Here is a 16,407-nt window from a genome sequence, read left to right as displayed (position 1 = left end):
AAGATAACATTGTTACAAAACATTCTGACACCACACACCACACGGGGGAGAGAAACATGTGACCCAGGACGATTGAAGAGGAGGGCAACTCACTGAATTACAACCAATAGACCACTGCCAAGTTTGAACATTTAATCTGTTTCATGAATATGTATCCATGCTGCTATAAAAGAGGATGTGCCAGGAGAATAAACGAGTTTGGTTTGTAACGCATCACCTAAGTGCCTTACTCTCCTTTCTTCCATGCGCATGTAAAAGGTAGATACTCAAGTTGATGTCTGACCTGATGATTTAATCCCCAATGGGTGGGAGGTGAGATTTTTCCTGACATATTTGGTAACACTTTATTTGACAGTGGCGTCATAAGACTATCATAAGACCATCATACTCATGTCATGACATTGCCATGAATGCTTATGACAGATGTCATTGTGTGCCATCCAACAAATGATCTCACTTTTGAATGAATGTAAAAGATCGGAGCTGGACATAAATGGAGTTAGTGAAATAATTTGCTGGATGACATTTATGGTAGACTTATGATGCCGCTGTCAAGGTGTTACTTATTCACCCAAATAAATCAACAAATAAGCTGCACTGGACTATAAGCTGCAGGATTCAAAATGTGGGAAAAAAGTAGCAATTTATAGTCCGAAAATTACTGTACATGTTTACAAAAATTTGTTTTAAAAACCACTGACAAAAATTGAAAGGTGGCACATCTGTCAATTTTTGTCAATTGTTTGGTTACATATTCATACAAAATAATAGACAGTAAGCAAAACAATAGTATACACAGTTTAACATGTAAAATGATATGGAAATTTTTAAACAGAGGCTTCGTGAAAAAAAACATCTTGCATTCTCATCAGTTTAATATATATATTTTTTAATTTCTAATTAGTCTTATGGGAAACAATGTTTTTGCATTTCCATGAAACATTACGTCATATTGTGGCTTAATGTGGATTGGTCGCCATGTAATGGCAAGCCGATCAGCGGAAGAGGCGAGAGCTGCAGACATGACTAGGAAGCGACTGTCTGCTTAAATACAATGGCGGAATGCATAATGTTTCTATTAGAAAGATCAATTTCCCAAGTTTTGTTTGAAATACCCTTAATTTCCTCAATAAAAGAGGAGCAAAGAACATCACTAAAAGCTTTTTTGAGGAGTAACTATGTTTTCGCAAGTTAAGTGCGACGAGAAGAGCAATCGTCCACTCGGCGGCTGTATATTTTCTTGAAGGTTCCTCCCTTGAAACAAGTCTCAATTGGATCTCTTCCAGACTGATATATGGAATACATTCGTAGCAGTTAAATGGAACAATCAAACTTGCATGCCAGATTCCCTCGTGAGAAAAAACAGCACGGGAAATGAATAAATACGAGTGTCCATCGAACTATCCTTGCTACCCAGAACTCTTTGTTGCATTTAGCAGTTGTGTGTCAAGTGTCAATCAGTGTAAAGTAGTGCTTCACAATTATTTTCTGTTACGCCCGTCCCAAGGAAGACGTAAACGTCAACTCTCTGCTGCAAATGTAAATGATATCATTTGTCTATAAAATTATCGTTACTATAAGTGCACCTCTGCATAACATTGTGTCCTTTTGATTAGTGAAAAAAAATAATATAAATCAACTTACAATAAAGTCTAACTTTATTAACACAGTTTTGTTTGTAACAGAAAAGACTCAAAGCACATCAATTTGCCTGGATAAAAAAAAAAAGTAATATCCAAAGTGTAATTATAATAAATAATATAATAAGTGTAATTATAAGTGTAATTATAATAAATTCAAATTGATCAGCAACATTAACTTATGAGGACAATATGCCAAACAATTTGACCCCCCCCCCCAAAAAAAAGAACAAAAACAACACTGTCATTGGACACTTGTTTTGTATCAGCTCCTTTGCAATGGTGTGAGGTTATTTTCCACTGAGCATCTTGGTATGCCACCTTATATGATGCTGACAGTGCTGTCTGTTTTACTGATGTAACACTGACAAAGCGGAACAATTGTTGGCAATATTCGGGACGTTTTCGCTGAAAAAAAATCAAGCAGCTTATCAATATGGTTAGGGTCAAATGTCTTTAAGTGACGTCTTAAATGATTTGGCTTCCTGTTGTCCGCTGCAAACATTTTTAGTCACAGTAAACAGACTGTTCTTTCCTCGTCTCCCACTGTATTAAAAGTCAAAGCCAAACGCTACATTTACGTTGTCATATATCCTCGTCTTAGCTCTTCATATTTCCAATGCCCTTTGCTGTGTGCTCTTGTTTGGTTCAACAATACTGCCCACACTCTGCAAATGAAAGTGCCACTGCCACCCACTGAGTGGATGTGCAATTACACTTTATTGTAGTACGGCAAAAAAAGTATGTTCCCTGAGGTCACAAGCACCACCCCCTGGCATCGCTCTGAGTCCCTCTGGGGGGGTGTGCCCCACTATTTGAGAAGTAGTGGTGCAAAGTAATCTTTGCATTAATATTGTTGTAACCTACAAACCTGACTTTTTGCGTTAAAGTGAAAGGCAACACCTTTATCATGTCCATCCCAGCGTAAAGAATCTCGGTAAATGGATTTACACTTGTAAAGTGTTTATCCACCATCAAAATGTTTGGACACTTTGGCTCATTTACCTACTGATGATGCAACATCAGGAGCAACATGGCGTTTAGTATCTTGCTCAAGGATACTTGGGTGAGGTCACCAGGGAAGGGAATCGAAGCCACAACCTCTGAGTTGGGGAACGACTAATCTAAAAATCTGAAGCCACACCAAAACCCAAAATTTATTTTTTCTGATATGTTTTATTGGAGAAAATAAGATGAAAGCCAGTATTTACAACAAGTGGCCGCCCGATATTTTAGCCAAACAGTTATGAGAATACCAAATTACCCATCCTCCCTGATTACATCGTTAATACCTGTAGTCAAAAGGCACCTGTGCTTCAGTCTATCAGTGTGCATGTTCGTGGGTATAACTGACATCACAAAATGGCTGCACCTGCAAGCATTGTCCTTCTTGTTTACACGTCTATTATAAGAATTGTCTGTTTTTCTGAGGCAATCCCTGAGAGAATACAGCTGAAAGGAGAGGCTGGATATATTGGAGGTGTAAGAAATTCACCGTTTTTATCCTTAAATAGTTTGAGCAACCATCTTTTATATGAATGTCTTTGGCGTTCTTTCCCTTTAAAAATTGTGGCCGCCAACAAATAGTGTTTTTATTGAGACTTAACAATAGAGCAAAAATACACAGACCCATCAGCATTGTTTTTATTGGGAAGACTTGAGAAATTCGTAAAATATTTTCGAAATAAATATATATATATATTTTTTGTATTCATGAACGTGTGTTTATATTGTACGATTAAGTTGATTTTTCTGTTATAGCAGTTTAAATGTGACAACAATTTACAAAGTACGTGGTTTACAAATACAGAATAGTAAAATACCTAAAATTCCCATATCCACTGTAATATTGCTGCATCGCGTTTCAGGGTCTATGAGTGAAAGCTGACTCGACCAATCACACTAAGGGCGGGCGCATTTAATAGGCGGGACTATTGTGATTTAACGTTGAAAGACAACTCTCTCGACTAATCAAAGTTTGGCTGTGCTTGATAGGCGGAACCGTATTTGGCTCAACGTTGAAATGACAGCAAATTCAACCAATAACATGTGGGGTGCGCTGAGTAGGCGGTGCTTTTAGCCACGTTAACACTGAAAGTTGACCAATCAAAAAACAACCCATCAACCAATCACACTGGGCCTTTGCTTAGCGGGTGGTGAGCCGAATGTGACAATCAAACCGAGCAGAAGCCATTGATGCTCATCCGGTTGGCCGCCGAGGGCAAATATTTCTTTATAAATTCGCTTTTTTTCCGACTGGAGTCATGGTTTCCCACTCGCTCGCCCTGCCTATGATCTGCTTCACCACGCTGTGGGCGCTGGTGGGGGTCGTGGCTCCCTTTTTGGTTCCCAAAGGACCTAATCGAGGGTAGGTGATCTTAGCGAGTAACGATAAAGATCTCAGTTGGTTTGCTTTCTTTTCTTTGTGATTTCTTAGCTCACTGCTAAAATAAGCTGTTATTGTGTCTATTCTATTACAATAATGATAGATAGCTGAAGTACAAAGCCATAGATCTGTGACGTCACAACAGTGGCAGTGATGGCGAAAAAGGGATACATATTGTGATGATAACCATAGAACTGGAAGCTTGACATGCAGCACGGACAACTACCAGTTTATCTCTTAATCTTTTAATTCCCGTTTCGATTTTATAATGATTATTCAGATCGAAGATAATCTCAGCAAATGCAGTTTTGGAAGAATTCTCATATTACAAACATCATAAGCTACAATTTCCAACTATTGTTCCCTGTAAATGTCATTATGTACAAACTACAAGGTCCCCTCAATGAATTTTGGTTTGGAATTAGAAGTTAATAAACCTCCCTAAATTTCCTTGTTATTGTGGTAAAGTGTAAATTTAGGGGTTATTGCCCCTGGGGTAAGTCAACATGGTATACTCTATACAAGCGCATAGGTTTGCATAGAGACGGTAGGGACATAACACTACCAAAATTTCAGGATGCTCAAATTGTCCCCACCAACCTTTAAGCAACCTTATATTCATTATAGAATGAGTTCAGTTATACAAATAATTTAGATTGTCTTCTCAAATGTTGTAAGGATACAATTGACCCTACCATTATTAAGTGAATGATTTTCATTATATTTAAACTTACATGTACCCCTTTTCACTTGCTGAATGCGCCACTCCATTCCCCCCCCCAAACACACGCTTGACTAGCTGATGACTTGACCCACCCCTGACACACACACGCACGCTCACACTCACACAGCCCCGACAGAAATACATGTCGACACCATGCCGCCTCCTCCATCCCCCTTGAAAAGGAGGGATATTACAAGTTTTTTTTTCCCGGCCAGCAGCAGCAGCAGCCACTGTAAGTAATGTAAAAAGACGTCAATGTAGTGGAGGTGGGGAACACACCACACATTTTGCTACTGAAACTACGACCTGCATTAGAGTTAGCATAAACTTAAACTGTGTGAATTTGCTAACCTGCAAAACTCGAGTAGGAAGCTGCTTAGAGAGAAGTGTCCTCCTGGTTATGTTTTCTACTGTTAACGTTAATTAAACTGTGAAAAATGTAGTGAACTCTGCTTAGAACCAGAAAAACCATAGAACCAGAAAAACATGAGTAAGAAGCTGCTTAGGGGGAGACTGGTGCTGCATAACCTCATATGTTGCTCACACAACACAACATGCCAAAACCTTTCACCCAATCTGTGTGGTCTTATTAATGTCCCATCCCGAACAAAAAGTGTGCATGCAGGTTATGCTGTTATATCGTCCCTACCAATGTTGAGGCCAAACCTGCGCACATGAATCGATAGTATGTTAATTTGCTTCTCAGTTGCCAGTTTTGGATTTAAAATCAGGAGTTCTGCAGTAAATCTCAGTCTCAGGTGGTAAATTTTCTAGTTTCCCAATTCCCAGTATTTTCTCAAATTTTCTGTAAAGGACTGTGCAGAATTCCCGAGGTGCAAAGTTAAAACCCACAAGTCTCGCTCTAACCCATAGTTTTAAAGTAAAGTCCTGAGGCACTATTCGTAATTCCCTCATGGAATTACCCTTATTGCCATCCAAGCGGCGTTTTCAATTGCCCCCCACCATCCCCAAATCTGACAAGTAGGAATGTGACGCTATGAAATTCTAACGGTATGATAACCTTAAATCAAAATATCACGGTATCACTGATTACAGCTCTAAAATTTGTGATATCTGGGTTAAAAAAAACAAAACAAAACGTTTTTCCACTTAGTTAAAATAAATTAAAAACAAAAAATAACAGATATTCTATATAAAATTAAAATATATACAGTCCTTTAGGTCAGCCTAAACCCAAAGCCACAGCTCAACATTATTACCATCAAAACAAAAGTACTTGAATTATTTTCCATAAAAAGCACTGGTGTATGACTTGTATCATGTTTTCATTATACACACACTCTCTTTCTCTACACAGGCAGTTGCCAGAGAGAAAAAAACCCACCAAGTTTTACCACTGCTAGACACACTAAACACGCTTGAGTTAACTCTCGTAGCTGGTGGGAAACGTTCATGACCGTATTTACTAGAGGCGTGATGATCAACTCATGCCACTAGATTAAAAAAAAAACAGTAATACTTGACTGCGACCGACAGCCACTACAAACAACGCCCCGTTGCTATTTGCTACAAATATACGGCCATATACGGCTACGGTAGATATCACATATATGTAGAACTAGATGCTGAATGACAGACGATGACGGTGTTAGAACATGTATAGAGAACTAGATGCGAAATGACAGACTTGCCACCGTTAGTAAACAGCTGCCATCTTAACGCAGTAGACTTCTCTAGAAGGCTCAGTTCTAGCGAACCTAATTAACTTTTTATCTAAAATACTCCTAAATCGGCAAAATCTTGACTTGAATCTATCTTTAAATGAACGGGAGCAATTTTAACAACTTAAACGGTTGATTCACAACATTAAATTAATTGAATGTAGTTTAAAGCTGCCAATACAGATGGGGACTTGAGTATTTTATTTACTGTTTTTAACTGTTAACTTGATACTTACATGGTAATTTGGTTTGGCCTTAGAGGATTTTTGAACAATTTTGGAAGTAATGTACAAAACATTAAAAGGGAGGGGTTGTATCAATAATTCATTGATAATCGAATCGGAGCCTCTGAATCGTAATTGAATCATTAGGTGCCCCAAGATTCCCATCTCTTGTGTTGCGAAATCATATTGGAGGTTTTGCCGCCGAAATATTCCCATACCAGCTATTTCGTTTTCTTCGATGGAGGAAAAAGTTCAGGGGTTTCACCTCCTCCAGCCATCGTGAGCTGACTCACTAACACTGAGCAACAACCGTTGGGGGATGGTTGAACCTTGCAGCTGCAAGCGAGGGATTTCTCCCTGCATTTTTGGGACATTAAAAAAGAGCTAATACCTTAAGGACGGTATGACGGAAAATTCTTGCGGTATTGAAACAGTGACGTTTTTATACCACCGTACACTGTACCTTGGAACCTGTAATCGGCACACGTCTACTCCTAAGAATTAAATTTATTACCTCTAAAAGTTCATAGTCCCTGTAATTTGAAATGTGACTCTCTTTTTTTCAGGGTAATTGTCACCAGTTTGATTCTCACCGCCGTCTGCTGTTACCTCTTGTGAGTACTTCTTTGTTGTAACAAGTAACCTGTCAACTACATTTTGGAAGTCATGTTCGGCGAAGTGGCCACTAGGGAGAGCCAAACTCCATCGTTCTAACAGCTTGAAGTCATCATGATGCAGTGTGAATGTTGGGGAGCATGATGCATATTAGCAAAATGTATACATACCAAGATTATTGTATCTTTGTCTTCAGCTGGTTAATAGCCATCCTGGCGCAGACCAACCCTCTGTTTGGCCCTCAGCTGAAGAATGAAACTATTTGGTACCTGACTTACTTCTGGGAGTAGATCAGGTGACACGACACATCATTACGCTGCATTTTCTGCATGAAATATTTCAATATGGCACCTCAGACAAACCTAAATGTATATTTGGTATTTTGTACATTAAATATAATTTAAATATGGTTAAATATGGTACACTTGTGGTACCGTAGTTTTATAAGGCGCACCGGACTATGTGCCGCCACCCACCAATTTGAACACGAAAATTTGTTCATAAATAAGCCACACTGAACTATGAACTGCTGTTGTCGTCACTGTATTATGGGATATTTACACCAAAAGATATTAACCGGTCACACTTCATTTGACAGCGGCATTATAAGACTGTCATAACGCGAAATGAACCACCATGAAGCTTAGAACCAATTGGCTGCAACACTTTATTACTTCAAGAAGCTTCATTTGGCCATCACTGCTCCCTTGGGGGAGACAGTCAACCTGTGATGCCACATGCTGTCAACACTGTTGTCATCAAACATGCCTCCGAGCATGCATTGTGGCGCTACATATGTAAATAACAATGAAAATTCATATTTTGTGCTAATTATTTCTTCAGTTAATGTTGTAGTTGTTTCATTAATGGCTAGTTATGATATTAGGTAACACTTTATTTGACAGTGGCGCCGTAAGACAATGTCATGAGCATGAATGAATGCTTATAACAGATGTCATTTAGTGTCACTCAGCAAATTATCTCACTTTTGAATGGATGTAAAAAGATCCGAGCTGGACATAAATGTTGTTAGTGACATAATAAGCATTCAGTGATGCCCATGACAGTGTCATGGGCATAATTATGTATATACAGTGCCTTGCAAAAGTATTCGGCCCCCTTGAATCTTGCAACCTTTCGCCACATTTCAGGCTTCAAACATAAAGATATGAAATTTAATTTTTTTGTCAAGAATCAACAACAGTGGGACACAATCGTGAAGTGAAACAACATTTATTGGATAATTTAAACTTTTTTAACAAATAAAAAACTGAAAAGTGGGACGTGCAATATTATTCGGCCCCTTTACTCTCAGTGCAGCAAACTCACTCCAGAAGTTCAGTGAGGATCTCTGAATGATCCAATGTTGTCCTAAATGACCGATGATGATAAATAGAATCCACCTGTGTGTAATCAAGTCTCCGTATAAATGCACCTGCTCTGTGATAGTCTCAGGGTTCTGTTTAAAGTGCAGAGAGCATTATGAAAACCAAGGAACACACCAGGCAGGTCCGAGATACTGTTGTGGAGAAGTTTAAAGCCGGATTTGGATACAAAAAGATTTCCCAAGCTTTAAACATCTCAAGGAGCACTGTGCAAGCCATCATATTGAAATGGAAGGAGCATCAGACCACTGCAAATGTACCAAGACCCGGCCGTCCTTCCAAACTTTCTTCTCAAACAAGGAGAAAACTGATCAGAGATGCAGCCAAGAGGCCCATGATCACTCTGGATGAACTGCAGAGATCTACAGCTGAGGTGGGAGAGTCTGTCCATAGGACAACAATCAGTCGTATACTGCACAAATCTGGCCTTTATGGAAGAGTGGCAAGAAGAAAGCCATTCCTCAAAGATATCCATAAAAAGTCTTGTTTAAAGTTTGCCACAAGCCACCTGGGAGACACACCAAACATGTGGAAGAAGGTGCTCTGGTCAGATGAAACCAAAATTGAACTTTTTGGCCACAATGCAAAACGATATGTTTGGCGTAAAAGCAACACAGCTCATCACCCTGAACACACCATCCCCACTGTCAAACATGGTGGTGGCAGCATCATGGTTTGGGCCTGCTTTTCTTCAGCAAGGACAGGGAAGATGGTTAAAATTGACGGGAAGATGGATGCATCCAAATACAGGAACATTCTGGAAGAAAACCTGTTGCTATCTGCACAAGACCTGAGACTGGGACGGAGATTTATCTTCCAACAGGACGATGATCCAAAACATAAAGCCAAATCTACAATGGAATGGTTAAAAAAAATAAACTTATCCAGGTGTTAGAATGGCCAAGTCAAAGTCCAGACCTGAATCCAATCGAGAATCTGTGGAAAGAGCTGAAGACTGCTGTTCACAAACACTCTCCATCCAACCTCACTGAGCTCGAGCTGTTTTGCAAGGAAGAATGGGCAAGAATGTCAGTCTCTCGATGTGCAAAACTGATAGAAACATACCCCAAGCGACTTGCAGCTGTAATTGGAGCAAAAGGTGGCGCTACAAAGTATTAACGCAAGGGGGCCGAATAATATTGCACGGCCCACTTTTCAGTTTTTTATTTGTTAAAAAAGTTTAAATTATCCAATAAATGTTGTTCCACTTCACGATTGTGTCCCACTTGTTGTTGATTCTTGACAAAAAAATTAAATTTCATATCTTTATGTTTGAAGCCTGAAATGTGGCGAAAGGTTGCAAGTTTCAAGGGGGCCGAATACTTTTGCAAGGCACTGTATACAGTTGTGGTCAAAAGTTTACATACACTTGTGAAGAACATAATGTCATGGCTCTCTTGAGTTTCCAGTTATTTCTACAACTCTGATTTTTCTCCAATAGAGTGATTGGAACAGATACTTCTTTGTCACAAAAAACATTCATGAAGTTTGGTTGTTTTTATGACTTTATTATGAGTTAACAGAAAAAGTGATCAAATCTGCTGGGTCCAAAATATACATACAGCAGCGCTAATATTTGGTAACATGTCCCTTGGCCATTTTCACTTCAATTAGGCGCTTTTGGTAGCCATCCACAAGCTTCTGGCAAGCTTCTGGTTGAATCTTTGACCACTCCTCTTGACAGAATTGGTGCAGTTCAGTTAAATTTGATGGCTTTCTGACATGGACTTGTTTCTTCAGCATTGTCCACAAGTTCTCAATGGGGTTTAAGTCAGGACTTTGGGAAGGCCATTCGAAAACCTTAAATCTAGCCTGATTTAGTTGTTCCATTACCACTTTTGATGTGTGTTTGGGGTCATTGTCCTGTTGGAACACCCAACTGCGCCCAAGACCCAATCTTCGGGCTGATGACTTTAGGTTATTTTGAAGAATTTGAAGGTAATCCTCCTTCTTCATTATCCCATTTACTCTCTGTAAAGCACCAGTTCCATTGGCAGCAAAACAGCCCCACAGCATAATACTACCACCACCGTGCTTGACGGTAGGCATGGTGTACTTGGGGTTAAAGGCCTCACCTTTTCTCCTCCAAACATATTGCTGGGCATTGTGGCCAAACAGCTCGATTTTTGTTTCGTCTGACCACAGAACTTTCCTCCAGAAGGTCTAATCTTTGTCCATGTGATCAGCAGCAAACTTGAGTCGAGCCTTAAGGTGCCGCTTTTGGAGCAAGGGCTTCCTTCTTGCACGGCAGCCTCTCAGTCCATGGAGATGCAAAACACGCTTGACTGTGGACACTGACACCTGTGTTCCAGTAGCTTCTAATTCTTGGCAGATCTGCTTTTTGGTGATTCTCGGTTGAATCTTCACCCTCCTGACCAATTTTCTATCAGCAGGAGGTGATAGCTTGCGTTTTCTTCCTGATCGTGGCAGTGACAAAACAGTGCCATGCACTTTATACTTACAAACAACTGTTTGCACTGTTGCTCTTGGGACCTGCAGCTGCTTTGAAATGGCTCCAAGTGACTTTCCTGACTTGTTCAAGTCAATGATTCACTTTTTCAGATCCATGTATGTATATTTTTGACCCAGCAGATTTGATCACTTTTTCTGTTAACCCATAATAAAGTCATAAAAGAACCAAACTTCATGAATGTTTTTTGTGACAAAGAAGTATCTGTTCCAATCACTCTATCGGAGAAAAATCAGAGTTGTAGAAATAACTGGAAACTCAAGAGAGCCATGACATTATTTTCTTCACAAGTGTATGTAAACTTTTGACCACAACTGTACATCAAATATTGTGCAAGTATGCTACATTAGACATCAAATATGATCTCTAAAGGACATGTTTGACGTTGAATATGATCCAAGTATGTTACATTAGTGGTACATATTGTAAATATTTTGTGACTGGTACATCACAAGTGTTTCAATGAAATGTGAGTTAAATACTGTCCACTACATGCTGTAAATATGATGTGTAGGCTATGTATGTATAAGTTATAGATTAATATATATTAAATATTATGTGATAATGCCAAATTAGATTTGTTAAAAAATATATATATATATTATGTTCTTTCTCTTTCAGACAGCTCTTGTCATCACCACCTTGGATCTAACCTGGAACGTGTACACATGCATACACGCATGCACACACACTACTATGTGTAAAATGAAGACTACTGTACAGTTAATGATTATTTAAATGAGTGTAATGTTATGAACGTTTAAATGTGCAATGTGTTAGGATTGATGTTTACATTCTTCAAATGTGTTTTTTTGTTGTTGTTGTCATCTTTGGATGGAATGAATTCGGTGTTAATGTAACGGTTACCCCATACCCAACATGAAAGGAGACCTACTCATCGTTATTGCCATGATGATCTGCTTGCCCTAAACACACCAGGATGCATGTAAGATGGATTTTAATCTTTTCACACTACACACACCAAAACGAACAATCTGAAAGTTACTGGTTTGTAAAACATTATTAATTCATCGTACACTAAAACTTTGAAAGTTTGACGCTAAATGGATGAATTCAGTTTTCCCCCCAAATTATAGAAGCAAAACTGTTTTTAAATGGGATGCCAGAATAAAAAAAACAAAACATCAGGCCTTTTTTGAGTTAAATTTTGATGATTTACCGGAGTATAATTCATCAAACGATAATTATTTTTGGATTATTTTTACAAGTATTTTCCCAAAGCATTTCGATTGAAATCTGTCACTCTTCAAAAAACTCTATTTACTCTACAGACTACTTTTTGAGTTTCGTGTTATTTAATTTTGCCCGTAAAAATAAGAGTAGAAGTTTATTTTTCATTCGTCATTAGTTTTCATAGAGGTGTGATGGAAAATATTAAATGTTCAGTAAAAGGTAAATACGGAAACTCAGGCTTTGCCCTAGAGAATGATAAAAAGAGAAATCTGTTACCTGTTTTAAAAACATTTTTTCACCTCAACTGACTCATTTAAGTTGAGTTTTTAAGGTTTCTTTTTTGGTTGTTTTTGTTTTTTTTCCCCCCAGCGCAGATAGAATGAAAAATAAGACATTAGGAATATTGTGACTACTGTGATTGTAGCTTTTTATTTTGTTTTTCAAAAATATGTATTCATTTTCTTATAATGAAGTAAGTTTTCATTGATTTGTAGGAGAATCAGACTTCTTTTTCTTCTAATTAAACATTTTAACCAGGAAAATAATGGAAACATAGCTGAGTATTCTCACTATGATCCATAAATGGTGGGAAGAATTAAAAGTTAACATTTTCCTATAAGAAATTATGCAAAAGTATCTGTTCCCAACATCAGGCTTTTGTTCAACTCTACAAGTGAAGTACAGTACAGTATACTCTATAAATCAGCATAGCTTAGTTTTGATAAGCTTGAGTCTTAAATGCCACTTCCTCTGTATTTTTTTCTCTTAACCTATTCAAAGCCAGCCATTTTAAAAAAAGACTACGTCCGTCCTGTTCACGTAACAACCATGAGGTCTACAATCCCTACGTCCAAGTTGTATGTATGTTTCTGGCCCTGAATGAGTTAGGAGCCCTTTTGTCGCTCAAAAAAGCCAAAGAGAAAGCAAACCGAGCGCACCACATCTCCTAAATCCTCAGGGGAATTGGACTTTGGAGGTTCCGGGTTCTAAATTGCTTTTAGCATTAAGCCTAAACTGCTAGCCACTACCACAATAACCCCGCCCCAGTCCCATGAACTCCCAGTCTCCTTTCTTGTTCTCCTTTTTATTTTCCTTAAAACAACAACGCTTCAGCCAAAAATAAAACAGAAGAATCCAAATCAAAATATAAATACAGCTACTTTTTACAAAGACCAAATTACTTTGTACCTTATCTGTCCTGTTGTGGTACTGGCCTGCATCCTCGGGACCCCAAGTCTCAGAAAGCCCCAAAAGATACCCAGATAACAGCCTGAATATATTTTAACATGTATATTGTGAATCCATGCCTGAAAATACTCAGGAAGTTGGCCATTTTTGACTAATTTTCTCCAATTATACTGAGTTGCTTCAAAATGGCAAACTCAAATTTTGTCCTATCTCTTCTACATGTCAGCCTATCCATTTGATAGATGGCCAAAAAGTTACATTTTTACCAAAACACAAACTTCCAAATAGTGAAACTTATAAGGTTAAATAACCCAGCAACATGAAATTTGGTTGACATGACTGTCATTACTATGCACACAAAATGCATAAACATACCTAAAAAGTTAAATTTGTTGTTTTAGCCTCATTTTAGCAAATGCTAATACATTCTGCTCTCAAACGTAAGATCAAATTTGGTTATAATATATATGAAAAAGACAGGAACTTGTTACTTAGGCTTCATTCAAAAGCAGAAATTCTTGACAAATTCTGAGAGACAGCGAGAACCAAATGGATTTTGCCATGTGGCATTTTTTTGCCATGTGGTTGCCATGTGGCATTTTTTTTTTTGCCATGTGGCAAAATGTATTTTGACATGTGGCATTTTTTTTGCCACGTGCAAAATGTATTTTGACGTGGCATTTTTTTGCCATGTGGCAAAATGTATTTTAGATTGTGCCATTTTTTTGGGTGTGTAGCATTTTTGCAGGCCATGCACGTCTATGCCATTGAGGGCTATGCATGTGCCATTTTTTTTGGGTGTGTAGCATTTTTGCAGGCCATGCACGTCTATGCCATTGAGGGCTATGCACGTCCAAATTTTCCATTCATTTTAAATGGCAGAAAAACATGTGTGGCTGTGATTTTTGACCAATGACTTACCATTACCGCGCACTGACATTCAACTGGCACCCAAGTCAGGCTATGCCAATGGCGGCTATGCATGTCCACAAATTTTCCATTCATATTAAATGGCAGAAAAACAAACAAACAAACAAACCAAAATCCATTTTGCCACATGGCAAAAAAAATGCCACATGGCAAAATCAATTTTGCCACATAGCAAAAAAATGCCACGAGGTTAAGAAAAAATGCCACATGGCGAAATCCATTTTGCCACATGGCAAATACCACTTTGGTTGTCAGCCCTGCTGGACATTCTTGACACTTGATGTTTTCTTCTCTGTTTTGGGGGACATGGCGTCAAATTTCAAAGTACTAGCGTGCTGAAAAGTTTTTGTTCTCTGGGAACTAAGAATGGAAATGATCTAGAACTCCACATGACAGCCACTAAACACTTTCAGTAATATCCCTACTTCCTGCTTTTAGTATCTGCTTGTAATCTTTTGTGTTTGTGTGTGTGCGGCGTGTGAGGAGTCACCGTGGCAACAACGATGTCCATCACAGCTCTAATTGTGACCTTGTATTATTAGTGATTTTATGTGCGTGAAGAAGAATAAAACAATGATTTAATGTCCCAGAATTCCTTGTTAATTATCCACTTATGAGATTACACAGCAGCAAAACAATCATAACATGATTAAAACCAGAACATTATTATCTTTCCCTCAAAATTTTACACAGATTGCATTATTACGGAAGCATATTGCTCCCACTCAAAAAAAAAAGTCCAGTGCCACGTTTTTATGTGATAGTTATCACGTCTTTACATGATAATATCCTGTATTGTTGGCCGTGGCCCTGGGTTGGCGCTCGAGTGGCATTTCCGCTCGTCTGCGTGACTGTCGCGCGCTTGGTGGGGCTCGCGTGCGACTGGATGTGATAGGGCGTGCTCGGGTGGGGGGTCCCGGTGCCGGGAGTGGCGATGGGGCGGTATAGGTTCGGTCGCCAACGGGCTTACACTCACAAGGGATTCACACTATTACTGGGTTCTAGATCACAGAGCTGATTTGTGTACACTCTACCCCTTTCAATCACTTAGCTTATAGACTCCCCCACCTCCGTCCCCCTCTTTCCCTGGTCAACAGCCCCCCCCCACATGGTGTCAACCGGAAATACATCTAACTGACGATAGCACCAACATATTAGTAGTTAGTGTAGACGTTCAATGTATTTCTTGTTGTTGTTTGTGTTTCTTTTCTTTCTTCTCTTGTGTTCCTTTTCTTCTGTTCCCCCATAACCCCTTCCTGTTCGCTGCTTTGTCATAATAAACGAGGTATGTTCAATGATCACAATGGGAGTATGTCATACTGTCAATGTGAAACATTAAAACTGTTCAGACCAACCAGACACTTAGACTTCCGTTCTCCGTGTCAAACAGCTGAACAGGACAGGTTTAAGAAAAAAAAAAAAAAGATTACACAGCAGCAAAACAATCATAACTTGATTAAAATCAGAACATTATTATCGTTCCCTAAAATTTTTAGAGATTGCATAACTACGGAAGCATATTGCTCCCATTAAAAAAAAAAAAAAAAAAAGTCCAGTGCCACGTTTTTATGTGATACCACGTTTTTACATGATAATGTCATGTATTGTTATTTCATGTAGCGTATATTCATGTAAAAACGTGATAACTATCACATAAAAACGTGGACCCTATTGAACTAAAACAGTTTTGTAGAGAAGAATTGCCCAAGATTAGTCCTGATCGACGGCCAGACTAATCTGCAGCTACAGATTAGATTTTTATCATGTTTTTACATGATAATGTCATGTATTGTTATTTCATGTAACATATATTCATGTAAAAACGTGATAATTATAATGAAAAACGTCATCATTTTGATGTAAAAACATAACGATCGTGTAAAAAAGTCTGAATTTTAACTTAAAAATGTGATAACATGTAAAAATGTGACAATTATAATGTAAAATGGTATAATTATCATGTAAAAAA

General features: G+C 38.5%; 1 protein-coding gene across 1 annotated transcript; it reads left to right on the top strand.

The window, feature by feature from the left end:
- The first annotated feature begins 3,784 nt into the window (after window positions 1–3,784).
- atpv0e2 (ATPase H+ transporting V0 subunit e2) lies at window positions 3,785–15,020 on the top strand. The gene is made up of 4 exons (XM_057842945.1): window positions 3,785–4,008; window positions 7,223–7,270; window positions 7,468–7,566; window positions 11,748–15,020. The coding sequence occupies exons 1-3, from the start codon at window positions 3,905–3,907 to the stop codon at window positions 7,559–7,561; spliced, it is 246 nt and encodes an 81-aa protein (XP_057698928.1). The 5' UTR covers window positions 3,785–3,904; the 3' UTR covers window positions 7,562–7,566; window positions 11,748–15,020.
- The last annotated feature ends 1,387 nt before the right edge of the window (window positions 15,021–16,407 follow it).

The sequence above is a fragment of the Corythoichthys intestinalis genome, chromosome 8, assembly GCF_030265065.1.
Source record: "Corythoichthys intestinalis isolate RoL2023-P3 chromosome 8, ASM3026506v1, whole genome shotgun sequence".
Lineage (NCBI taxonomy): Eukaryota > Metazoa > Chordata > Actinopteri > Syngnathiformes > Syngnathidae > Corythoichthys > Corythoichthys intestinalis.
The sequence above is the reverse complement of the archived record's forward strand: the minus strand, read 5'-3'. Positions and strand labels throughout refer to the sequence as shown.